Source organism: Podarcis bocagei (genome assembly GCF_964188305.1).
Source record: "Podarcis bocagei genome assembly, chromosome: 3".
In the NCBI taxonomy this organism is placed as follows: domain Eukaryota; kingdom Metazoa; phylum Chordata; class Lepidosauria; order Squamata; family Lacertidae; genus Podarcis; species Podarcis bocagei.
Genome location: NC_138127.1, coordinates 71,315,210 through 71,340,696, shown reverse-complemented (window position 1 = coordinate 71,340,696; position 25,487 = coordinate 71,315,210). Strand labels below are relative to the sequence as shown.

The 25,487-nt window shown below is 45.1% G+C and overlaps 2 protein-coding genes and 1 long non-coding RNA gene across 5 annotated transcripts in view; 2 read left to right on the top strand and 1 right to left on the bottom strand.

Annotated features, from left to right (window-relative positions):
• NFKBIE (NFKB inhibitor epsilon) overlaps positions 1–1,944 on the top strand; it is a 28,686-nt gene extending 26,742 nt beyond the window's left edge. The window contains exon 6 of the mRNA XM_081187006.1: positions 82–1,944. Coding sequence (XP_081043132.1) covers positions 82–147 — 66 coding nt within the window. The 3' untranslated portion in view covers positions 148–1,944. The remainder of the gene's footprint in view (positions 1–81) is intronic.
• LOC308583234 lies at positions 980–7,274 on the bottom strand. The gene is made up of 2 exons (XR_014006138.1): positions 4,408–7,274; positions 980–4,140 (listed from the first exon to the last, which is right to left on the bottom strand). It is a non-coding gene; the product is annotated as an uncharacterized lncRNA (long non-coding RNA).
• Positions 7,275–7,359: 85 nt separating this feature from the next.
• On the top strand, positions 7,360–23,231 carry SLC35B2 (solute carrier family 35 member B2). Of its 3 annotated transcripts, none has more exons than XM_081187000.1 (4): positions 7,360–7,489; positions 17,032–17,225; positions 19,202–19,362; positions 20,848–23,231. In XM_081187000.1, exons 1-4 carry the CDS (start codon positions 7,479–7,481, stop codon positions 21,781–21,783), a joined length of 1,302 nt encoding a protein of 433 aa, XP_081043126.1. In that variant the 5' UTR covers positions 7,360–7,478; the 3' UTR covers positions 21,784–23,231. The 3 variants fall into 3 exon arrangements, with proteins under 3 accessions (XP_081043126.1, XP_081043127.1, XP_081043128.1); XM_081187001.1 differs by lacking the exon at positions 7,360–7,489 and adding an exon at positions 8,011–9,293; XM_081187002.1 differs by lacking the exon at positions 7,360–7,489 and adding an exon at positions 15,702–16,424.
• Positions 23,232–25,487: the final 2,256 nt, after the last annotated feature.

Here is a 25,487-nt window from a genome sequence, read left to right as displayed (position 1 = left end):
ACTCCTCACAGCTAGGAATAAGATTCCTACTTTTCTTATATAATGCTAATGTTACTGTTTCCTCTCCTTTTGCCTTGGCAGATTCTTACACTCTTGCCTTTTGATGACCTGAAGATCTCTGGCAAACCTGTTGTGTGCTCCAGTTGAGCATTGCAAAATGTGAATGAATACATCATTGGGAGACGTATCCCGCTGCTGCAGGTTGATAGGAGCAGAGCTGGTCACCGGTATATCATTCCCCTTCTTGCAGAATTGGAGCCTTTTTGTGCTTCTTCAGACACTTACAATAGTGCGCAGGACTTTGGGAGCTGGTGCAAGAGAAAAAAATCGTTCTTTGTGTATTTAATTTGATGGCGTCATGGAGTTGCCGCCTACCTGAGTGACAAGTGTCCAGATAGACAGATTCTATGTTTGCTTTGCCTGCTGTGTTGAAAATTGGAGACACCAGAAGTTCTAGGAGGATACTTATTTTTTCCAAGACTGCACAGTCAACAGAGGTGGTGTGTCAGCCCTCATTTTTCCTTCTTCCTCCAGCCCCCGCCATTCACCTCAAGTCTGTGATGGAACTATAATAGGGGTTTTTCTCTTTCCAGTCCACCAGAGTCACTTCTGTTTTTAAAATGCTTCCTTCCCGCACACCAGCTACTTTCTGATCTAGCTACTGCTGCTCAGGCCTTCTGCTTTTCCTTCAGTGGCCAGTTGAGGATTGACTCAGGCTTCTAATTCTGCAACATCCAGGACTGCAAATTGTTCCATTCTCTCCCTTTAGTCCACCTGTTGCCTCCCATGGAGGATAATCCTTGCAAGCAGAGTGGACAGACAACTCTTTAGTTCCTCCCTACTGCTTCTGTGACGTGCCAGAAGGAACCTGAAGGCTGAGCTTATGGGGACAAAATGAGACTTTCTCTCATGCCTCAAGATAACTGGTGTTCTTGAGGCCAGACTCGAAGCAAAGAAGCCTAATTCTGTTTCAGTTCACTTTCAGATTTACTAGCTAATACTGCTGTATAAGCAAGTGCCTTATCTCTAAACTGCCATCCTAAAAACACCACACTTCCCTCGCTGTGTTGGCAACTTGAAATTCTGCCTGTGGAGCAAGGGAGAACAAGGAAGTTCCAAGGCCTACCCTCCTTCATAGAGTGTTGTGGAATCCCATATTGTATATTGCTTTTGTTCATCTTGAACATAAGCTTTATAAACAGTTGCCAGGAACTGTGTTTTTGTTGTCCCTGCTGGAAGAAGCTGCACATGGCTACATTTCCTGCATGCTGATTCTTAGTATTTGAACAGTACTCCTGCTTAGGAACAGATCTGTCCGTTTTAGCCAGTGGGTAGGCAGATTGTCTTGTTTCTCTCTGCATTCAAAGTGGCGAGTTTGGTGATCCTAAGCAGCCTGTCATGAGGAGACTGCAAAGCTGGGTTTGGAAATCATGACCTGCGGAGTGATAGGACTCCGGATTGTGCAGTATGTGTAACATGTGTAACGTGGTGGTATTTGCTCCTTTGGTGATTGTTGTGTTCCACCCAGAGGTTAGACACTCTGCTTCTCACCAGCTGCAGCAAGTGTAGAGAAGCATTTGGGTCATCAAATGGCAGGAATAGGAGTTGCTTACATGCAAACTTTACTCTGAACTGGGGAAATTCCCAGTCCCCTCCCTCCCACTATTTGCTGCCTGGGAGCGGCTGTTTGTAACGTGGCAAGTCCTGGATGGCGCAATCAGCTGGGATGTTTTAAGGAGAGGTTTTCTTCTTCCCTGTTTTTTAGAAGACCAACCTAGAAGCAGCAGCAACTTTTATGCGATATTTTCGAGCAAAGTCCTCCTTGATTTTTATATCTGGCTTATTTGCTTGAGACCTTAGCTCTTCTTCCTCCTGCACTCCCTCATTGTGTTTTTATTAACTTTTTTTTTGTCCAAACAACACAATAAAGTTTTTAAAACTGGATTAATCTGCTGATGTTGCATGGTGTTCCTCTGCCTCCGTACAAATAATGTGTTGCTTCATAGTAATACATTTCTCCAGTTAAAATCACTTCATTACATCTGGGATGGGAGAGTATTTTCAGATGAACTAGCAAAGAGGGGTGCAGCAGCAGTTCATCCACAGTGCATGGAGAGTCACAACATGAGAACTGCAGCAGGCTGCTAGACTGTCGAAGGGGAAGTGTGCAAGAAGAGTGAATGCTTTAAAAAACCATGTTTCAAATGTGAAGACGCTCAAAATGTGCTATTACCTTGCGGCTGCTCTTAGCAGCTCCTCCTTGTGGCGCCTTTAAAGCCATGCTGCAAGCTGATATGTACCATGTTCTTAGTCCTGTGAGCAAACAGTGGAGAAGCAGAATTATGTCTCTGCTAATTTTCTACACTATCCTCATGGCCACCTTGGTTTTTCTTTTTTTGGGAAACCAGGCTGGTGTATCCACTCTTGCAACATCAGATCAATATTCCTTCTGACAAAGCCAGTTTTATTTGGATTCTTTAGAGGAAGTCTGAATCTGCAGACTGTACTAACAGCTGTGTAGGACAAGGGTAGTCTGTATTTTTGCAACAGGATATTTCCATAGGGGGTGGCCAGCACTAGTTTTTGATTAGCCAGCTCCAAGGAACAGGAACTCCCTTGCTGATACTAGGAATTAGGCAACTCCCCTAGTTAAGGCTTATTGATCAAAAGCCAAGAGCACCACTATGTTTTTGTGTATGGAAACATGTCCATTATACTCCATTATTTGGTGCTTTAGAAAAATAGGCAGCATTTATCAGAATCTGGAACAAATGGTAATCCACAGTTTACAATGGCATGACAGAGTAGCTCAGTCGAAGCATAGCATTGACAGCCTTAATCCCAAAATTCTCTGTCAAGTTCTATTGTTTGTTGTTATTGGGGTAGAGGGGGAAAGTAAAACTCCCAAAATAAGTGGAGGTTATGCAGTTCACCTCCAAAGGTGGTGCATGGCACTTTAAAAATGCCAATATTACCTCCAGGATATCTTCAGTTTTACACCAGCTACTTTCAGATATAACAGAGGAAAATGCATCTGTAACTTATGTAGGGGAAACACCACATTTCACACAAGGGAGCACATTGTGAATTTAAAAATGGCCAAGGCATTGTGGCAGAAATGTCCACAACTGTGGGAGCAAAATTTTCCCTTGATGCATGATGCAGCAGCAAAAATATAAAAATATAAAATGCTATTCTAGACTGCATCAACAAAAGTATAGTGTTCAGATACCACTCTAGTCTGTGTCCAATTCTGGGTGCCACAGTTTAAGGAGGACATTGACAAGCTGGAACATGTGCAATATTATCAAGGGTCTGGAAATTAAGCCTTAAGAGGAACGGTTGAAGGACCCTGGGTATGTTTAGCTTAGAAAAGAGGAGAGTGCCATCTACAACAGCCACCTTCAAATAACTGAAGGGCTGTCGCGTGGAAAATGGAGAAAGCCTGTTTTCTCCTGCTCCAGAGAGTAGGAGTAGGACTTGAACCAATGGATTCAAGTTACAAGAAAGAAGATTCCGACTAAGCCATCAGGAAGAACTTTCTGGCAATAAGAGCTGTTCAGCTCCCTTGGGGGGTTGTGGACTTTCCTTCATTGGAGGTTTTAAAACAGAGGTTGGATGGCCATCTGTCTTGGCTGCTTTAGTTGAGATTCCTGTATTGTAGGGGGTTGGACTTGATTACTCTTGGGGTCCCTTCCAACTCAGTAGGATTCTGTGATTCTATAAATTGTCGTGCTAGTAAAAGATCACCCCAGATTTGCTTGTGACTCCCAAGAGTGCACCCATTTCTTTCAGATATAACGTCCCACACATTTTCACAGGTCTACACATCTGCTACAGGAAGAAGATACACATGTCACGCTTAAGCAGTGAGAGCAGCCAATCTGCCTGTTTTTCTGCCCCAGCTAGATAACCAAAAGCAGCGGATGCAGATATCCTTTCACCCACAGCAACAAATTGCTTGGGAAAGCACCAGTCAGCTGCTGAAGCAGAGAAAGGCTGAGATCACATGGGCTGTCTTCTGGCTTTAGGCCCAATGCAACAGTTTGTGCAGTTCTGGTTATTACAGAATCAAAGCTGGAGGAGGCTTATATAGAAAGTTGTGTATTTAAGGTTTCTGACAATAGAGGACTCTTGACTCTTCAAATCTAATCAGAATAAAAAAATTTCTTCCAGTAGCACCTTAAAGACCAACTAAGTTAGTTATTGGTATGAGCTTTCGTGTGCATGCACACTTCTTCAGATACACTGAAACAGAAGTAGTACTACTTCTGTTTCAGTGTATCTGAAGAAGTGTGCATGCACACGAAAGCTCATACCAAGAACTAACTTAGTTGGTCTTTAAGGTGCTACTGGAAGAAATTTTTTTATTTTGACTATGGCAGACCAACACGGCTACCTATCTACTCCCAAATCTAATCAGGTTACTGTGCCATTTACAAGGTACGGAAATCTTTGGCTGGCTACTATGGAGAAGCCTTCAGTTCCGGGACAACGACGACGGGGGACTTTGTTCTGTACCAAAACCATTACAATTGGTGCAAATATAAAGCTGTTAGTTGAACCTTACCAAGAAGTGTCAGCAAACAGAGTAGCTCCTTACACGGGAACTATTAGGACAGGAATGTTTTCAAGAATTTGATTTGGGTTTTTTGTTTTTGCTTTTTAAGATAAGGTTTCCTGCCTTTCCTGAGATGCTTTAGTGGAACTTTAAGCCATTTGCACCCTGCTGGCGATTGACAGCATGAAAGAGGAGGAGTATGTTGAAAGTGGTTCACAAAGAGGAAAGACACAGCTTCCAACATTCAATAGGAAAATTAGAGCTGTCTTTCTGTATTGTATTTTCAACAGCAGTTAGCTTGATGCATCCTTGGAAGCCTACAAGCAGGCCTGCTTCTGCTTTCAGAAGTTGCTGTCTGACCCCAAAGGCTCAATGTAGCTATATTATGGCTATACTCTCCTTCGTGGGCCTAAACCAGGGGTCAGCAACCTTTTTCAGCCATGGGCCGGTCCACCATCCCTCAGACCATGTTGTGGGCCAGACTTTATTTTGAAAAATAAATGCATTCCCACAGATAACCCAGAGATGCATTTTAAATAAAAGGGCACACTCATGTAAAAACACGCTGATTCCTGGACCAGATTGAGAAGGCGATTGGGTCGCAATTGGGCCCCCGGGCCTTAGGTTGCCTACCCCTGCTCTAGAACATAAATTCCACTGAACCTGGTAGAACTTGCTTCCAAGTAAACATGTGCTGGATTGTGCTCTGAAGTCTTCCATTGATACAAAATTTTGCTTTAACCATCTCAAGATAATTAATACCAGAAACACAAACTTTGTACAACAAAATGGAGTAAGTCTACATGCACACTACCTTGAGCTCCTATAAAGCAGGATGCTTTATAAATATAACAAGTCATTGAAAAGTAATAAAACCACTCAGGAAATATTTTCATTTTCATATGGGACGTAAGGCTACCTTTCAGTTATAAAGTGTTTGAAGAGTTTTGTAATTCAAGTCTACTAAATTTAGGGATAATATTAATTGGTTGTCGTTATTTGCATTTGTTAAATCACTTTATACAGAAGTCGCAAAGCAAGTTAACAGGATAAAAGACAAATTAAACTGGACATGTCTAAAATACGGGCAGGCTTCTTATTTATTGTTTGTGGTTAGAAAACAAATGGCAATGAAAATGCATTCTTAGGAAGTGGTAGAACATTTGCAAAAGACTTTTTGGACACAGATTACGCAAGAAGACATTCCAGTCTAGCAAAGAGAATTTCCGTTCTGGAGAACTGGGCTCAAACACTGTCTGAGATGGATAGCTTTGTGCAGGGGTCGGCAAACTTATTCAGCAGGGGGCCAGTCCACTGTCTCTCAGACCCTGTGGGGGGCCAGACTATATTTTGAAAAAAGAAAGAAAAAATTCCTATGCCCCACAAATAGCCCAGAGATGCATTTTAAATAAAAGGACACATTCTACTCATGTAAAAACACACTGATTCCTGGACTGTCCGTAGGCCGGATTTAGAAGGCAATTGGGCCGGATCCAGCCCCTGGGCCTTAGTTTGCCTACCCATGGCCTAAATGAATCATAGAGTTGGAAGGAACCCCATGGATCACCTAGTCCAACCCCTTGCTATGCAGGAATATGCACTCATACAGGGATCAGCCCATGACCTTGGTGTTATCAGCATTACACTCTAAGCAGCTGAGCTAACAGGTATCCTAGATTGATGTAGGCCAGGGTATGTATGCAATGTGCTACTGCAAAAAGCTTCCCTCAATAGCCCAGCACGCATGCTATTGTAATTAGATGCCATAAATCACACATCATCCCCCTCAAGATATTTTAAATACTTTTGGTATTTGGAAAGTCTTAGTTCACCCTAAGGCAGGCAGTTTTGTTACCTAGAATGGGTATATGGGGCAAGGGAGCGCCATCACCAGGTTCAAATATGTACTGTATCTGTTTTTCCACATAGCTGGCAGGGAAGGTGACAGGTGAACTCAAGAGAAGCAAATTGTTTCCTTCACTTTTGGGTTTGTGCCAGTTGGGTAACTTGTTCTCTAGTAGTTCAACTCTCCAACTAGCCTCAGGCAGCATAGCAAATGTACAGGAATGACGCAGTCTCAGAAGGCCACAAGTTACCAACAACTGTCACCCCAAGTTTTGTTGTTGGACCCTGATACTGGCAAATGTAGCAGCTGAGAGTATGAAGTTTTCTCTGGTTGAAAAACCTGAGGGAAAAAGTAAGTATTTAAAAAACATAGAAGTGTCCTTTTTAAAAAAATCGGGAATTAAGAGTGGAGGAATGCCATGCTTCATTGACTGTTAATCTAGAGATGAAGCACGCAGACTGAAGAACAGTGCTTCCGGCCATATACAGAGAGCAAATCCTGTGGCTTGGAGAAGTGTGACTGAAACCGTAGTGAATGAGGCTTTTTATGGGTGGCTTCCACGTTCACTTGCTTTCCCACAGGGCATTGACCTGTCCCAAAGGAGTCCACAGCTCTCCGCAGGAGGGTATATTTGCTAGTGAAAAGAGAATAATTCCTGAAATTGAAGTTCTTCCTTTCACCTCACGTGGCTCCTCAGGGTGGAGGGGAAGCCCTTTGCACCTTTTGGCAAACTTCACGATCACTCTTCCAAGAAACGTTGCCCTCCAGATTCTGGGCCGGCGGCCTAGCACTCAAACGGATTTAAGAGTCCTTTTCGCCTGTCGCCGGCTTCCTCCCCTTAGTCAAACACGGGCGGGAACTTGTAGGCTTCCCCGCTTCTTCGGAAGGGAATCCATTGCCACGCGGAGACGGGGCCTCCAGACCGGCAGGCGGCGCTGTGGAAGCCCCGGAGTCCCTGCTCGGCTGGGGCGAGTGGCCGGTTCCTGGCCCTGTGGCGCCGGGAGGGAGGCGCGGCCGGGCTCGGAGCAGCGAAGTGGCGGGGGAGCGGAGCGCACCGGCCCGGCCGGCATCATGGGCCGCAGGTGGGCTAACTCCGGGGCGCGGGGCGGGCGGAAGAGGCTTCCGGGACGGGGGACGCTTCTCTGCGCCGGGGATGAGGCGGCCGTCCCCTCCCGCGCTGGCGGGCCCGCGACCAGCGGGGGGAAGGCGGGAGGCGCCTACCGGCATCTTCGGGGGCTCCGGGCAGGGGCGGGGAGGATGCTGTGGGTCAGGCGGGAGAGATGCATGGAGGAGCGGGCAGAAGAGCCCCTCGCTAGGCTTGGGTGCCTCTGGAGGAAACGGGAATCAAAGATGGGGCTGGCTCTCGGGAAGAGCTCGGTTTCCCTTTCCAAGCTCTCGGGATGGCGGATTTGTCTCGCTTGCCTCGTCCGGGTTCAGCCGGAGGCCGAGGAGTCGGATAGAAATGAAATCTGGGGGGAGCGGGGGATCCAGCGAGACTCGATATACAGTACGATCTGATCCTGGGTTTGAAGCAGGTGTGGGAGGTTATAAATGCCTGGTATTATGTTTCCAGGTGGAAGTCTTTATCCCTTTACTAGGGGAGTTAGTCCCATTTATATCAGTGGGTTTTTTTTACTTCTCAGTAGCAGAGTATCTTTTTTCCTGAACCGGCCTCAGGTCAACCCTGCGAGGTAGGCCAGTTCTAGCTCCACCCGCTGAGCAACTTGACTTTGAAATCATCATTTATCCAAGGCCACGTAGTTGGTTTCATGTTGACATCGAATTGGTATCAAGGTTGCCTTAATAGCCTAGTAGATTACATAGAGGCATTGGGCTTCAATTCTATACCTTCTTAACTGGGTGTCTTTTAAAACTAAGGCTCCAGTCCAACCCTGCTTACCAGGAAATTTGATGCTTCATACCAGCCGGGGTTAGGATGCAGTAAGTGAAAATCACTGTGCGGACGATTTCACAGCTAAAATCTGAATGGATTAATCTGAAGTAACTCATGGGCTCTATATTTTAATGGCGTGTATACAATTTTAATGCAAGCCAATAATTCTTTAATGCTTTTTTTTTTACCTTGCTATAATCACAGTAAATGGTAAGGATGCTTGTCCTCACCTCGCTTTCTTCATTCACACTTAACAGGTAGAATGGGAATTCTATCCGCAGTGGCTGTTTTGTGTAAGGAATTTATGGTGGGAGTTGTTTGAGGATTATGACGCTACAGGATGTGATCATTTATGTGGGAATAGTAGTCAGTATAGTTAAGAATCCAGATTTAAAGTGTAAGGGAAGCATTTTGCTCTGTTTGTATCAGCTTGAGTGTGCAAATGGTAAGTGCATCTGAAATAACTAAAAAATTCAAAGCTCAAAGGTGACAATTTCATTAGTACTTATAACACATCTTATGAAGTTATCCACTGCAGGGATGGGGAACCCATGGCCTTCAAGGTGGTTCTGGGCTATAACTCCCATCATCCATGACCATTGCCTGGAAGCTGGAGTCCAGTGATACCTAGTGGGCCACAGTCTCTCCATCCTTGCTCTACAGAGTGCCACTTTATGAAGGCCAGTCAGTTCGTAAAGGGATTTGACAGACCACAGAATCAGTTGTCTCATCAATTGAAAAAGGAGCCTATTTCAGCCACTGCCATGCTTATTCACAAATGAAACTCTTTGTACCTCTCCTCTGTTCAGAATGGATAGGAGGGTCAACTCCTAGTATCTAGTGAAACATGAGCATGTTTAAGAGAGCAAGTTCAATGACTAAGAAGCTGAGCCAGTGTAAACAAGGATGGAGCACAAAGAACAAGCAGTCTCTACTGCATTCTGGATTTATGAGGATTTATATACTGAGACCCTTCACAGGCACCATAGCAGGTATTGACGGGCACACTGGCACCCGTGGGCACAGCGTTGCTGACTGATGTTAAAGGTCAGTATCAGCATCTTGAATTGGAAACTGAGATTAACAGTTTCCTTAATTTGCTGACTGGGGTTCTTGCTGCAGTTTGTAAACACATGGAGCTATCAGGTGGTTGGCTGTACAAATATACAATAAAAAATTAAAAAACATTCAAAACTGAAGTTGGAAAAAAAATCTGCCAAAGCTTAGCTAAACAAAAATATTACCTTTTTTCCTTAAAAAAAATGTGGAGCTGCACAGGCTTAGGCAGGTGTCTTTTAGGATAAATTACTTCAAGTGGATGTTCTTCCTAAGAACAATCTTGCTCCTAACCACAGTCACAGTTCTCTGTGCTCTGGTCCATGGGGTCACGAAGAGTCGGACACGACTAAATGACTAAACAACAACAACCCCAGTCACAGTTTTATGGAATATGGAGCAGATCTACACCTAAAAATCTTGAGTAAAAAAGGCTTGTGGAGGACACAAGCTACATAGGACTTGTTCAGTTATCACATTCAGTTTGAATTGTGCCCAGAACCTGATAATCAGTATTGCAGAACGCAGCTGGCGTATGCTCTCAATTTTTGACTCCAATTAGATCATAGACTTTTGCATTTTGTACAAGCTGACATTTCCAGTCTTAAAAGGCAGCCTCATTTGTAGTTTATTTGCAGTAGTCAAACTTCAGAGTTTAAAAAATACACGAATGATGGCTGCTAGGGCCTTGTTTTCCAGGAAGGGATGCAGTTCACATATTGGTTATTAAAGAAAAAAGTCTCTGGCCAAAGCTTAGAGCAGCCATGTGTAAAAGAGACCACAGCTCTTATACTTTTAATAGTTGTGGAGTAGGGAATCCCAGAAGGAGTAGCTTGACACCTGACATTTCCTCTTCTGCACACTAGTAATGTTGCAGGTGTCCTGTCCTCTTTTTGAGCTGGACCACAAATGTGCACCTATCAGCAAAGCCAGCTCCAGGAGTACTCCCAATCTGAATATTTGTTCTTTGAGGGACATTGAGACACCATCCAAAAACACATCCCCAAATCACATGGCCCACTTGCTATAATCACCTTGTCTGGATTCACCTTGTAATGGGTGAATCTTTGCTAAAATTGCCTCTAAGCACGGGTGTAAACACTAAGACCATTGCTATTAGATTAGATAGAAATGAAAAAATAAAAAAAAATTCCTTCCAGTAGCACCTTAAAGACCAACTAAGTTAGTTCTTGGTATGAGCTTTCGTGTGCATGCACACTTCTTCAGATACACTGAAACAGTGTATCTGAAGTGTATATAGAAGTGTATATAGAAGGATCTGGCACCTTCTGTTTCAGTGTATCTGAAGAAGTGTGCATGCACACGAAAGCTCATACCAAGAACTAACTTAGTTGGTCTTTAAGGTGCTACTGGAAGGATTTTTTTTATTTTGACTATGGCAGACCAACACGGCTACCTACCTGTAAATAGAAATGAAAGATAGCTCTGAGTGTTGCCAATTTAGAGATGATACCACACTCCAAATCTGCAGGTAATCCCAATGTTTCATGGGATATTAAATAGATTCCCACAAAAAAACTTCAAGTAGCAAATGAAAATCTCCCCATCACCATTCTCTAATATTGTCAGATTGAAAGAGAAAGCCACCAAAGGGCAATAACAGTTTGTATTTCTTCCACTCTGCTTAACTGGTCCAATAATACTTCGTGGCCAGTAGTTTAAAATGCCCTGAAACTAGAGTGCCTTTTGTTGTTGTTGTAAATTTCATTTTAGTAGGTGAATCAATAACAGTTTGATGTTAAAGAAGTTTAGTCAGTTGTGGGCAAGCCTAGAAATCCAGCCTTCATTGTAATTATGACATTCCTTCAGCTCCCAGAGTTCTAAGCTGACAACTGCCCAAAACAACCTCTCCCTGTGGATCTTTTTGCACCAGGATTCTTACCCTGACTGCTCTACATAGCAAGTAGCCCTGTGAGTTTCTCTGAGGCTTGCAAATAGTGCTTTCTGAGCTCTGGATTTCTTGGAATCCAGTAGAAATATTTAGAATATGTTTAAACAATGAAAAGTGTCTATTATATAAATCAGTCACTATTTGGGGGCATTTTACATTATAATATGAAATAAGAATAATAAACTATTTGGGGGCATTTATATGTGGTTAAATTCCCGTTCATGGTTCATAAGCGAGCTTCAGTGTCTTGTGGTGACACTGTCCAGAAGTGTGCTGCTCTGCAATTTTAATGATTGCTTGACAGGCAAGTGTGACTTGTTTGTTCTCCTAATGAACTCTGAAGACTAGCTGATCAGCGGCCTCTGCTATTCTTGCTTCTGTGTTTTGGGAAGCCCTTAGGCTAGAGATGCCAGTCATTGGAAGAGCTTTATTTTTCATAACATTTTCTTGTTGCTGTGGCTGAGATTTGCCTTTAGCTTTCCTTTGGTTTTCAAATTGTTTTTATTATTTGCTGGTTAAGAGAGCTAACAAATAGCACCTTGTAATTTTCTAACTGTTAGATTAGCAGTGTCAAGTAGTGATTGCCTCCTGGTAACTAGGATTGACTGATAAGTGTCAGAAATGTGATTCAGCACCATGTACGAGGCTCCTGGATGCTTTACTTCTGGCCCTTGAACGCAGAAGTGAGAGCAAGAATGAGATGCTGCGCTAAGTTTTTGTGTTGTCTGCATGCACATCACTATACCACCTGCAGAGACCAAATACTTAGAACTGGGAGTCCTCAAGCGAGACATAAGCTGTGGGTGGGAGCTGGTCCCTAAAGTTTCCTCTGCAGGGTGGGGGGGAAACATACACAGTGAATGTCCCTCACCCTGGAATCAGGAGCTCCTGGGTCCAAGGCAAGCATTGGCAGTTATGTTAAGGGAGGTGAATGCCTGCCTCCTCAAGCTTGATTTGAAAGCTGATTAATAGTGTAATGCAATATGTGCAATATTCCCCTGGTTCCACGCTTGCACTCACTAAAGCCAATTTCAATCCATGCACTTTATTTACTGTATTGGTCTGAATATAAGCCGCACCTTTAAAATTCAAGGCTTATTTGCGGGTGCAGCCCACCTCCTGGCACTATTGCCCTGAACAGGGGACAGGGGCTCGGTTCTGAGCATGCGCGCCTGCCTCCCAGCACTTCCTCCTCAAGCCACCACCGCCCCCCCTGCCCCCCATTCAGGGCGGTAGTGCTGGGAGCCAGGCACACAGCACTCGGTTCCGAATATAGGATGCACTTTAACTTTTCACAGAATTTGGAAAAAAAGTGCGGCTTATATTCGAGCCAATATGGTATACATATGGAACAAAAGAACATTGGAAGCTATACCAAATCGGATCATTTTCCTATCTAGCTCAGTATTGTCTACACTGACTGGCAGTGGCTCTCCAGAGTTTCAGATGGCACATTTCTCCTGTCCAACCTGGAGATGCAGAGCAGCAGGTTCTCTGAGCTATGGCCTTTCCTCTAAATAGGTTGGCCGTAAATGTGCCCTTTTGCCACTTCCTAACCACCCTAATTGTGAGACAGTATGTCATAGAAGCCTAATAGATGCAAATACTTGCCAAGTAATTCTGACTGTGGATCCAAAGAAGGGAGGAATCTCTTAAGGCCCACAGAACTAGCTGCAGGAGAAATGCAATTGAAGGGTGAAGGGCATTTGCTTCCATGATCTTTTTGTGCTCCACTTTCTTGTGGCTTTTTTGTCACTAGCATTGAGAACGGAGGTCTATGGTGATTTGTACTCCTGCTTCAGAACCATCTTGCCGGAGGAACTGAAATGGAAAGGTCTGCCAAAGGGGGCTTTGTCTCAGACCGCTCTTGCCCTAGTAGAGAGCCGCCTATCCGTGGGGGTGGGGTGCGTGTCAAAAGCACGTCTGTCCAGTGTGAAAGGGAACAGTAGAGGTATATATGAGCTCCGACTTCCTGGTTTCTTTGTGGGTTTGAAGCTATGAAAGCTTCTTTCATTCCTAGCACTGGTGCTGGTTTTGCTTGCCTGGCAGAAGTGAGAGCTCACCTGTAACACTAGCTGCCTTGTCTGAAGCTGGGAGGGAGAAACACAGGGCGAAAGTGGCTCACAGGCAGTGCCAGATTTACATATAAGCTAAACAAGCTATAGCTTGGGGCCCCACTCTCTTGGGGGCCCCAAGAAACTTTAAAGGGAAAAAACCCTGGATGTACATTTCCAAAATATAAGATAAAAAACAAATAAAATAAAACCTACATACAGTTAGAGCTTAATATTTATTTTACTAATAATATACTTCTTAGTTGTATTTCAGATCAACAATTATTTTGACAAAATACATATTTTTTTTATGTGCAAATGGCTTTAGATACCTATTAGGTCCATAAATTACCATATAGCATATATTCAACACAAAAAAGCGACAATTTGTTGTTGACAAAGGACAGCTGGACAAATAAAGGGCTCCCATTACCTTCAGTAGCTTAGGGCCTCATCAGTCCTAAATCTGGCCCTGCTCACGGGCCAGGGAGCTGTGAACCAAAGCAGGAAAGAGAACTGTTGCTTGGCTGGTTTATTCCCTTTTCTCTGGGAAAAGGGCACTTCTGCCCTGGCCCAAAGCAGTTGAATTAAGCCAGGCTGAAATTGATTTAAACCAGTTTCCCTCTAAGTGGCTAATCACACAGGGAGGTGCCCATGCAGTTGGGGATACCAGGACCAGTGATATATTTAGGGATTATGACTTACTTGGGAGTGAAATAGGCAAATCAAACATAAGCAGTCTCTTGCCTCCTTGCTGAAAAGTCTACGGCCTGAGAGTCCTGACCACACAAGGGAATAGTATTTTCAAAAGCTAGTACTGTGTGATAAATTCTCCATAAAATTATTTAAAATGCCTGCTGATTTTCTTCTCCTTCAGTGATCAGGTGTGTGAAGGTCAATAAAGAAGGATATTGTCTGAGTTCAGCTGGGTGGGAGGGGAATCCACAGAATGCGTGGTAATGTGTCTGAGCCGTGAGGGATCACTAACAGAGACTCCGGGTTTGGCGTCAAATGGTCCTTAAGTTAACCTGGACAAAAGTTGTCCAGGAACTGTGAATGTGCCCTAGTAGCGTGTGGACAGCTAGTGCAACCATTAAGCACTGGGGTGATGTGCTGGTGGTAATATGACCCCACCAACCATCTAACTGCAACATTTTGTGCCAGCTGGAACCTTCAGACAGGGGACATTGCAATAATTGAGTCTTGTGGCTGTAGTTTTTTACATTTATCTGGAAACCACCAGAGTATAATATATTCATGGCTTGGGGGGAAAAAAAGATATTTGAAATTCCTGGGTGCCTGGACTACAGTTTTATGCAACGAGGTGTGGAAATTTTTCTAACAATTATTTCTGTAATTTGGGTAGTGCTTGCCACAGCATGAACAAACGATGTAAGAGGGCAATGCTTTGAAACTGACCTCAGAGGGCTGTTTCAGAGCCTCTTTGAACTTACTCAAAACCGGTTTCCTGTGGTTTCATATCTTGCAAAAGATCTTGCGCTGGCACATGCCTGTCCAAGGCAGTTGGTGGGTAGAAAGAGAGAGGATGGGGAAACAGTTAACAGAATTATTCAAAGTGGGCTCCTCAGCTGTTGTTGGACTATGATACCCATCATCCCTAGCTAGCAGGACCAGTGGTCAGAGATGATGGGGGTTATAGTCCAACAACAGCTGAGGACCTCAGTTTGAGAAACTCCGAGTTAAAGGGTTGAAGTTGTCAGCAAGAGGGTATTAATTCTGCCTTGGAAGCTTTAGTATATTTGAGTAACGGCTCAACTTTTCATTAGGCTGGAATCCTATGGAACGAAGCTCTGCACAACATATTGAGACTTGCTTCTGAATAAGCATGCAGCTATGATAGTTGTGATTCCATGGTGTCCAGAAAAACGTGGCACAAGTGAAGAATTTACTATTCTGCCTTCAGCTGGAGATGGAAGGACTAGCCTTAGGGCAGTATGTTTCTCACACGGTGAAGGGAAGAATAAGGTTGCATGTGCATCACAGTGCTGGTCCCTGTCACCCTTCACATGTTGGAGCGCAGACATCTGTAGCAGGGAACCTGCTGCCTTTGTGCAAGTTTGACGTCTACATCGGTGGCTCCAGCTCCTCGCTGCAGACATTTGCCCTCCGAGAAATGTTGAGCTGTGGGGGTGGGGACTCAGCAGAGCTATTGTGCTTGACCCCACTCTCCCTCACACGATTCTAACCATGTGAGGTAAATTAACAAACAGGGCTTCTGTCTCTCACAGTTGCAGGGGGACAACGTAGAAAAGTGTCAGCGGTGCCTTTGAGGCTCGGGAATCACGGTGGCGGGGGGGGGGGGGACTGCATAAGAACAGAAGAAGAGCCTGCTGGATCTAGTCCAGTTTCCTGTTCTCACCATGGCCAGCCAGATGCCTGTGGGAAACCAGCAAGCAGGATTCGAGCAGAAGAGGATTCCAGCAAGTAGTTCTGAGGAACATTACTTCCTGCCTGCATGGAGGCAGAGCATAACCATCATGGCTTGCAGCCACGGATAGTCTTCTTCATGCCTTCTGATGGTTCAAGGGCGCTCTCTCTGCATAGCTTCTTGTTTGTAACAGAGATTCTCCCTTGATCTTGCTACCTATTCTTCCGAGTTTCTCTGCCCACCTCTAGCTCGCCATCTTGTTTCGGAAAACAACGCTCGCTCCAAATGTGCATAACTTGAGTTTGACAGATTCAGGGTCACTGGCTAAAAGGCCAGTTGAGACCCTGTGGGTTTCTTTGCCGCTAACAGGATGAAAAGGGGCTTGACAGCACAGTCATTAATCTGCCTCCTCTTTTGGAGTGTTATCTCTTTGTGGCGCAACTGCACTGTGGCTACTCCAGGGAGACATTAGCTCCTTCTCTCACGTGTCTGTGGTGAATTTCTGCACAACTACACAGCTGCTCATTGGCTCTCGCCCTGAAGTCTGAAAATACGTGCGATTCCTCTGTAATAGATTTGAGTGAGCAGCACAGTTGTCTGCTTCCCATGCTGAGTAAGAATATAGTTTTTAATAGGCTTGTTCTGTGACGTATCTGGGAGTTATGTGCTGCCATATTCCAAGGACACTCCTGCCCCATAGAATGTCTGGGTGGTAAGTACCAACGGAGCCCTCAGCCACTACACTTATTTGCTTTGTAGGAAGGTCACTCTGACTTTGCTGCTCAGGGGACACCAGGACCCGCCTGTTCCAAGATCTGTGTTTGTGCATGTTAATGTGCACAGCTTGTCTGAGATCCCAAAAGGAGGGTGTTTAGCGTGTTCTCTGTTTGCCTGTGTCTATTGCATCCCAGCCTTACTGTTTCATTTCATTTCTTTTATCTCTCTCCCTGACTCCAAGGAAGGGTGTTTGAAAAGACCAAAGATCTGACAAATGGGAGCTCTCACAGGCCTCTGTCCTTGGTGTCGTGCCAGATTAAGTGAAAGGCAATAGTTCCGCAGACAGGCATAGGGATTGCATGTGCAGAATTTCTTCACTCAGCTTTGAAGCTGGAAGCACGTCTGCAGCATTTGCTGTGAGAATCCTGCACAAGACAGATGTAGCTGCTTGGTTTCTGGGGTTCTTGGTTTCGCCTGTTGCTAGAGGAAGGGGGGCGGGAATCTTGAATGCTTCCCATGTGTGATGAGAGAGTTGCCTGTATAAACTTTTCACCGGATCCAGGGATTCCCTTTGGCTTACGGCCTGCTCTTTTTCTTGGCAGGTTCTGCCTGGCTCTTGCGCTGGCTGCTCTCCCCATAGTGACTGCGAATGAAGAGGTACCTGCTGTCCACCAGGACTCCTGGGGAGACTTCTGGCTGTTTCGCTTTTTGGTCAATGCCGCAGGCTATGCAAGTATTGTGGTTCCAGGCTTCTTGCTTATACAATACTTCAAGAGGAAAAATTACCTTGAAACAGGTAAGTGGTAGGAATATGCACACAGAGTGGTTTCCTGATGTTGCAGCTGAGATAGCTCTTTCTGAGCCCATCGTATCTTCTGCAGCCCCTCAGCTGTGCTATCCTGGACTTGAAACTGCCCCAGAATGCAATCATTGTCGACTTCTAAGTGCGCAATCAGTATGTTCACTCAGTGTTAGAAACTCAGATATATAAGCTAGGTGTCAAATGGCTCCTTAAAGCAGGGTTACAGTCGCCAAAACGGAATGCCTCGTTGCCATTTTGGGGCCTGATGGCTCAAAAGTTGTGTTTATTTATAAATTTATTTAGTTTTTCAAATTTTGAAATTTACAAACATTTGTCAAACAACCCAAATAAAAAGAGAATTCCATAGATTCCCCTGGACTGCCCTCTTCCCCTTTGTGGGTCCTTAGTTAACTTTTTTTCTTCTGCATCTTCTCTATTAATCCAAATCTATTAAATCTCCATTTGAACCATAATTCAACGTTAAATTACAAGTATTATTCCAATTCTACTAATAATTTTGTTTACAATGATTTTTAAGGTAAATTATATATTTTCCCCTTTCCTTATTAAAGTTTTGGTCTTCCTGATTCTTCTTGCCATTTTGGCATAGTCCTTCAACTTAATCTGCCATTCTTCTCTGGGCTAGTAGCATCCGAGCAGCAGTAGTCGCGTACATTAATAGTCTTTTCTGATCCGTTGATATTTCGGTGCCTAGAATTCCTAGAAGAAAAGCTTTGGGGGTTTTTAATAAAAAGTTACTTTAAAGATTTTTTCCGGTTCATTATATATAATCTCCCAGAATTCTTTTACTAATTTACAAGTCCACCACATATGATAAAAGGTGCCTTCTTTTTATTTACATTTACATTTCAATGCAACTTTCTGGTTCCTGAAATTCATTCTGATTGTGCAGATAAAATATAATGGATAGAATTCTACGGGGTATGTTGCTAGTGTGTGAAAACAGTCATGATACAAGGATCCCCAGGCAGATGGACCTCCAGATGGCGGAGACGTCAGGTGCCATCCTGGTGCCCGGCCATCTTCACTTGGTCGCAAGTGGCCGATAGCCGGGTGCAAAATGTGCCTGACACCTGGCGAATTTCAAACACTGTGTCCACTCCATCAGTGTTATCATGCTAGCAAGCACAGAATCTGTAGCCATTACCTGTTGAGGAAATTGGGAGATTTGCAAGGAATAGCCATGGAAATGTGGGTATAAGATCTGCATCACTATCTCTCTGATTTTCTGCAGCTCAGTAAGTCTGTTTTCTCTTAGCTGGGGGCAAGCACTGTGAGCAGAGTAGAGTAGGACTGGCCTAGAGAAGAGGCAAGTAAATCTGTTTGGAAGTGCCATCAGGAAACCACATATGGTGGTGCTATGTCTCCGAGAACCAGTATCTGGGAATCGCAAGTGAAAAGAATGCTGCTGCTCTCAAGTCCTGCTCACAGCCATTCTTTCCACAGGCAACTGGTTGGCCACTGTGAGAACAAGATGCGGGACTATGGCGGGCCTTTGGCCTAATCCAGCAGGAGCCAGTGTGGTGTAGTGGTTAAGAGCGGTATTCATGTAATCTGGGGAACCGGGTTCGCGTCTCCGCTCCTCCACATGCAGCTGCTGGGTGACCTTGGGCCAGTCACACTTCTTTGAAGCCTCTCAGCCCCACTCACCTCACAGAGTGTTTGTTGTGGGGGAGGAAGGGAAAGGAGAATGTTAGCTGCTTTGAGACTCCTTAAAGGGAGTGAAAGGCGGGATATCAAATCCAAACAACAACTCTTCTTCTTCTTCTTCTTCTTCTTCTTCTTCTTCTTCTTCTTCTTCTTCTTCTTCTTAGTTCTTATTTGGTGGTGATTGTGGGGACAACATTCGCAGCTGTAATGTGCGTGGCTTCCCTTCCTCCCTCCCCCATGCCCCCAACTGGTGTGATTCAGTGTTGTGGCTAATGTGTTTTTGCTCCTTTCCCTCTTAGGCCGTGGCATTTGCTTTCCAGTTATCAAATCATGTGTCTTTGGCAATGAGGCCAAATCTGTACACCAGGACGATACCTTGCTAGCAGCTCGGAATGAGACCGTTGAGTCCTCTACAGCCCGGCAGTTCTTTAAGCTGCTGTTTTGTGCAACTGGCCTGCAGGTAAAGAACTGAGAGCTAGTACTCCACTTTGATTTGGCTTGTCTAGGGTGGTGATTAGGAGCTTCTCATTTAGAGGTAGCATTACACCGATAGTAGGATTGGCTCAAAGGTTAGTTCACAGCTGAGCAAAGTTTCCAAGCAAGGTTAAAATATCCCACCCATTGCACTGGCTTTATGTGTACTGGGACATATGCAGCCTTCCTGACCTATAACTTCCATTAAGCAATGCTACAATCTCAGTTCTCATGAGACTTGGAATTAAATTTGAGCCTGGCCTCATTTGGAGGAAGGGTGTGATATAAATTTAATAAAATAATAAATAAAACCAAGATGATGCTTTCAGAATTGCATGGTTTGTACCCTTCATGCAATAATGAGGTCAGAATATCACCCAGTTATTTTTGAACTGGAGTAAGAACACTGGGTTCAGTTAGGGGATTTCTGTTATTTTAGAAAGATAAAAACTTCTGCTCAGTCAGTATCAGGTGGATTAGAATTTTGTTTGTCTTATCTCACTCATTCTGCGGAAGATAGATAAGAGGCGTTTTGTAGTTAATTTGGCTCTTGGAGCAACTGTAAGTCCAAAATAACGATGAGCTGCAGGCCCTAGAGTGACATAGTTTAGCAAGTGTAGAACTTTATTTGGCATCCTTGGGTTATGCCCATAGCTACCTGTAAAAGAAATGCGAAGGAAACGCTGCATGTCCTTGAATGAAATTGAAAGAAAGAGAGAGAGAAGGAAATTTTCTTAATGCACTGAGCTAATGTGGATTTAGTTATGTACCAATCCTGCTGAATGGCCATAGGCAAGTCATGAAATCTCTTTGGTTCAGATCATTCCAAATTTACAGGACATAAGTAATGATACTTTTCGTATTACTGAAGTGAGGGTGTTGGGATTACTGCTTCTGCATTTACAAGGAACTGCGAAAACAAAGAAGGAAAACGGTTGATTCTGCAGGCCTGATGGGACACTAAAAGCTGCTGTCTGCAGAAGCAGGTGCTCTGTGGCAGCTGCTGTCCAGCTATGTACTTTTTTCAGTGCCTGAAATATGTAATCCTGTATAGCATCATGGTCATTTCATAAAACATAAACCAGATGGTGTTCAGATTGTTTGTGCTGATAGGAAATGCCAAGGCAAACATTGCATCTTGTGGCTCAGCTAGCATTTTATTGCTGTAATTTTTGTAGGTGGTGTCTTAACATAGCCCGGCATAGAAAATAGTCTCTGTGGGATGAAGTGCAATACCGATCTGGTTAGATCCTGCTTGGGAGTGGAAAGAGAATCTCAATCAGATCCGGCCCTCAGCGTCCTGTTGCGTAGGTTGACAGTATAGGAAAAGTGGGCGTCTTTATGAGCTCCTTGGGTCAGTGGCATCCAAAGAGCATCATGCTTCCTGCTTGCCTGATTCTCCAAGATGCTATCTTACTGTCTGTTGTGGCAGCTGCCCTCCATTCCCCCCTCTCTTCCTCTTCCTTTGCAGATCTCCTACCTGACATGGGGCGTCCTCCAGGAGAGGGTGATGACCCGAACGTACGGCGCAACCGAGTCCGACCCTGGCGAGAAGTTCAAGGATTCTCAGTTCCTGGTCTTCATGAACCGGATCCTAGCGTGCACCGTGGCCGGCCTCTACTGCGCCCTGATCAAGCAGCCCCGTCACGGCGCTCCCATGTACAAGTATTCCTTCGCCTCCCTCTCCAACATCCTCAGCAGCTGGTGCCAGTATGAGGCCCTCAAGTACATCAGCTTCCCCACGCAGGTGCTGGCCAAAGCCTCCAAGGTGATTCCGGTCATGCTGATGGGCAAGCTGGTGTCCCGCAAGAGCTACGAGTACTGGGAGTACCTGACAGCAGCCCTCATCTCGGTCGGAGTCAGCATGTTCCTGCTCTCCAGCTCCCACGACAAGCACCTCTCCACGGTCACCACCTTCTCCGGCGTGGTCCTCCTGGCAGGCTACATTGTCTTTGACAGCTTCACGTCCAACTGGCAGGACGCCCTCTTCACCTACAAGATGTCCTCGGTGCAGATGATGTTTGGCGTCAACGTCTTCTCGTGCCTCTTCACGGTGGGCTCGCTGCTGGAGCAGGGTGCCCTGCTGGAGTCGGTGCGCTTCATGGCCCGCCACTCGGAGTTTGCCGCCCACGCCGTGCTGCTGTCGGTCTGCTCAGCCTTCGGGCAGCTCTTCATCTTCTACACCATCAACCAGTTTGGAGCCGCCGTCTTCACCATCATCATGACTTTGCGGCAAGCCTTTGCCATCCTCCTGTCGTGTCTCATCTACGGCCACGCGGTCACCGTGGTGGGCGGGCTGGGAGTGGCGGTGGTCTTCACGGCGCTCTTTCTCCGCGTCTATGCCCGCAGCCGCATGAAGAAGCGGGCAAAGAAAGTGCCCGTCGAGGGCACCGTGCAGAAGGTTTAGGGGCCACCGGGCAAGCGACACGCCCTGAGCTCCTCCCCGCCCCCAAGCACTTGCTGAATCTCTCTCTTACGAACCCAGCAAAGAGCTGGTCGATTTGGGAAACGTCAATTCCCATCCTCTACACCTCCCACCCCAGCTGATTCTTAAACACTGCTGGGATTGGCTTGGAGGAAGCAAGGGGCAGCTTCCTCCTGTCCTAACGTCTGAGTATTTTAAGTCTGCTGAGGCTTTCTGCTGAAGGAGACTTGCAAGGGGCTCTTGAGACCCCTTTCCAAGATAAGGGTACAGGTGTCCCTAATGCCTGCCCTGACTGACAGCTTGTGGGGGAGAGAAGGCTAATTTATGATCAAGTCAAATTGGAGCTTGTTTTTGTTTTGCTACGGTTCACCTTCTGCTCACCACCCTGGAGCTGCGTATGAGGAACAGCAAGGCCAAGACTTTTAGTTTCCATTAAAAAGAAAGAAGAGAGAACCACACCCTCAAAACGTCATGGTTGGAATGGAAAGCCCAGGCAGCTTCGACAGAAAACCAGTCCTGACTGTGGAGGTTTTGAACTTACCCTGCTGGGCAACGGCCTCTCTTAAATCACAGCCCCTTTGCTTTCTGGCTCAGTATACCCACCTGTACTTTTGCCCCACTGTCAGGCCTTTCAGACAATGCCCCCTTTGCCAGCTTCATTTGGGTTTTTGCTTAGTTTTTCTTTGACCCTTCCCTCCTCTCACTGCCATGAACTACAGTCCCAGAACCCCTCTTGGGGTGCTTTCTTTGGGTTTACTGTTGCTGCAAACTTAGAAAAGCACAAATATTGCCTTTTTGAAAGACCTCTCTTCGGAATCAAGTTTCTTTGCTGCTCTAGGAAAGGTGGTGAGGGAGAGGGTATCCTCATAGTAAAAGAATGTGCACCCCAGTCCTTTTCTCCACCCCCCCCCACTCCCCAGTGATTTTTGCAAAGGTTGGTGGGAAATACGTGGTTCAGGTTGAGAGCCAGCCATAGGGAAGCAGCCTGAGTCTGGGCTCGTGTGCTGCTTCCAGCAGGGCTGAGCTCTGGGCTCTGATCCTCTTGGGCCTTGCAGTCTCTTTTGTGCCATGTTCCCATTTTATTACGTGGCACGTAGGCCGTTCTGGAAGCTGCAAGGTGTGGTGGGGGCACTGAACTGCACTGTATTGTCTAGCTCGCTGTGCCATGTTCATTTTTGAGCCAGGAGATAGCAATTCTGAGATGTACGGTGCAGGATAGTTTGGTGCCCAGAGGCTGGATCTTTTTACCCTTTTCTCCACATGCTCTCAAAACTGGATGCGGGACTGGAGTTGTTGGCTCTGCCCCAAAAGTCTCGCGTTTTACCCATTAACCCTTTTGTTGCCAAGCTGACATTGGGCAGGGGAAACATTTTTTGGTACTCGACACACAACTGTTTTATTTTATTAAATTTAAACTATGCTGCAAATAAGTGGCCAGGACATGTTTTATAGCCTTTAACGTGTGTCCAGGAGGGATAATCTAAAGGAGTTGCTGCTCCCTTGTGGGCCACCCCCCCTCCAGGTGCTGCTGGGGTGAAAACAAACAAGTGTCTCAAATCTCATCCAGTTGATTTATCCAGTATGGTTTAATCACATTAGCAAGTGGGTCGCTTTACATCTGATGTGCCAAATATGGATCTAAGTGGCAAAAATGGGAGTTCCATTACATTAAGCAGAAAGAAGTTGCTTTATCTCTTACCTTTGAGCCAGGTGAACTTGATACTTTACCTTGTAGATAGGGAACCATTTTGGAGACGAGATCAATTATTTGTGCAAAGCTTTCCTTCTATAGATCTGCTGCCACAAAAGTCTTATCTCTCAAGTAGAAATACTGCCAAAAGTTGATTCCTGTGTCAGCTTAGTTTTAGTACTCTTTGCATGAGGATAGTTTCCGGCAGGAAAAAAACCATGTTATTTTAAATAGAGCCAAAACGAGGTAGCTGAAGTGCCTTTCAATCTCTGCTGTGATGACTGGTGTCCATTGGGGCTCAAGGCTAAGAGATCAACAGTAGGTGCGGCCAGAACCAATGACAGGCAGAGTCAGAGCCTGACTGGTTATAAGACAGAAGGCAGGCATGTGGATACTAGGTGAGGGCTGACAAGTTATTGTGGAGCAGTGCTGCATTTGCTTTAATGGACCAGCCAGATTCAGTCTCTGGTAACAGGTAGGCAAGTATGTGAAAAAATTGATATAAATACAAGTAAGGGGGAAGAGATGTCTTGTGACTGAAAAAGCCCCATTTGTTAATTTCCTCAAATGAGCACATAATAAGTAAATTGAAGGGCAAAGGTACCAATGAGACACCAAAATCCTCATCTTTGGCTACAAAGTATGTTGTGTAAATTCACAATTCAAAATGTTCCAGGCTTTCCGATTTTATTTCAAGGAGTGGCAGGGTATGAGGAAGTGATGATGGGCAAGAAGGGATGTGGACAGAAATAGTAAATAGGTGTTCACACAGAAGTTCAGCTTTAGCAGCTCTTGTGCATCATGAGGCCTAGATTCTTAACTTGACTTCAAAGCAAAACTTAACTCCCCCAAGACTTAAATATCTCTGTCACTATGGCAGTGGACTGCAGAGGATTAAAAAAGCTGCTTAGGACACAGAAGACGTTCCAGGTCCAAGGTTACACTTGACAGCCATGCTCCACATTAAGAGAAAATTCCAGTGGGTAGGAAATTCAGTGTATGGTGTCTTAGCCTTGTTCTGCCAATGTTGTTGCAGTCTAAAAATATCCCCACCCTTGGCTGATCAACCTGTGAAATCCACGGTTATAAACTTGCATAAATGAAGACTGAAAAGAGATCTGTATTGTTAATTGTAGAAAGGGAAGGTATACACAATTCAACCCATTTAAGTGTAGTTTGTCCTGGACATCACTTACAGGCAGGTGGCTGTAATAAAGCATAAAATCTTGACAGCAAGAAGCACAAGGTACTTCCTTAATTAGCAGTCAGGAAAGCAAATCTGAGTAATCCTATGCATGTCTACTTACAAGTCCCATTGTTCAATGACGCTTGCTCTATTGTAAGCGATTATTAGCAGGGGTGGGGAACACATTATCCCATGGGCCAAATTAGGCAGTTAGGTGGGCGTTGCATGATGCTACAATGAAGGCAAGCTGGTTTTGAAGAGCTCTTTGAAGCCACTCTGCCCATGGATCAGTTGATCATTGTACAGTGGTACCTCGGGTTAAGAACTTAATTCGTTCTGGAGGTCTGTTCTTAACCTGAAACTGTTCTTAACCTGAGGTACCACTTTAGCTAATGGGGCCTCCTGCTGCCGCCGCGTGATTTCACTTCTCATCCTGAAGCAACATTCTTTACCAGAGGTACTATTTCTGGGTTAGCGGAGTCTGTAACCTGAAGCGTCTGTAACCCGAGGTATCACTGTACAGGGTTTGGCCGGGGGAGGAAGATGGGTTCAGCAATCTTCTCTAGCCTACGAGGAATTGTACATGTTAGAATAACAGCTTTATATAGATGACTGCTACATCCCTGCTCTTGCAGGAGACGATGCCTTGTGTAGTCTATCCTTTATAGCAGGACAGGGACAGAGGGCCATGGGCAACCTTCCAGAGACTGTCTGCCAGTGGTGGGCAGGGCTGGAGGCAAAAGTGGGCAAAGCAATTTAGCTTTTGTACCCTTGGCTATATTCCAGCTATGCCAAAGTATATTTTGTAGA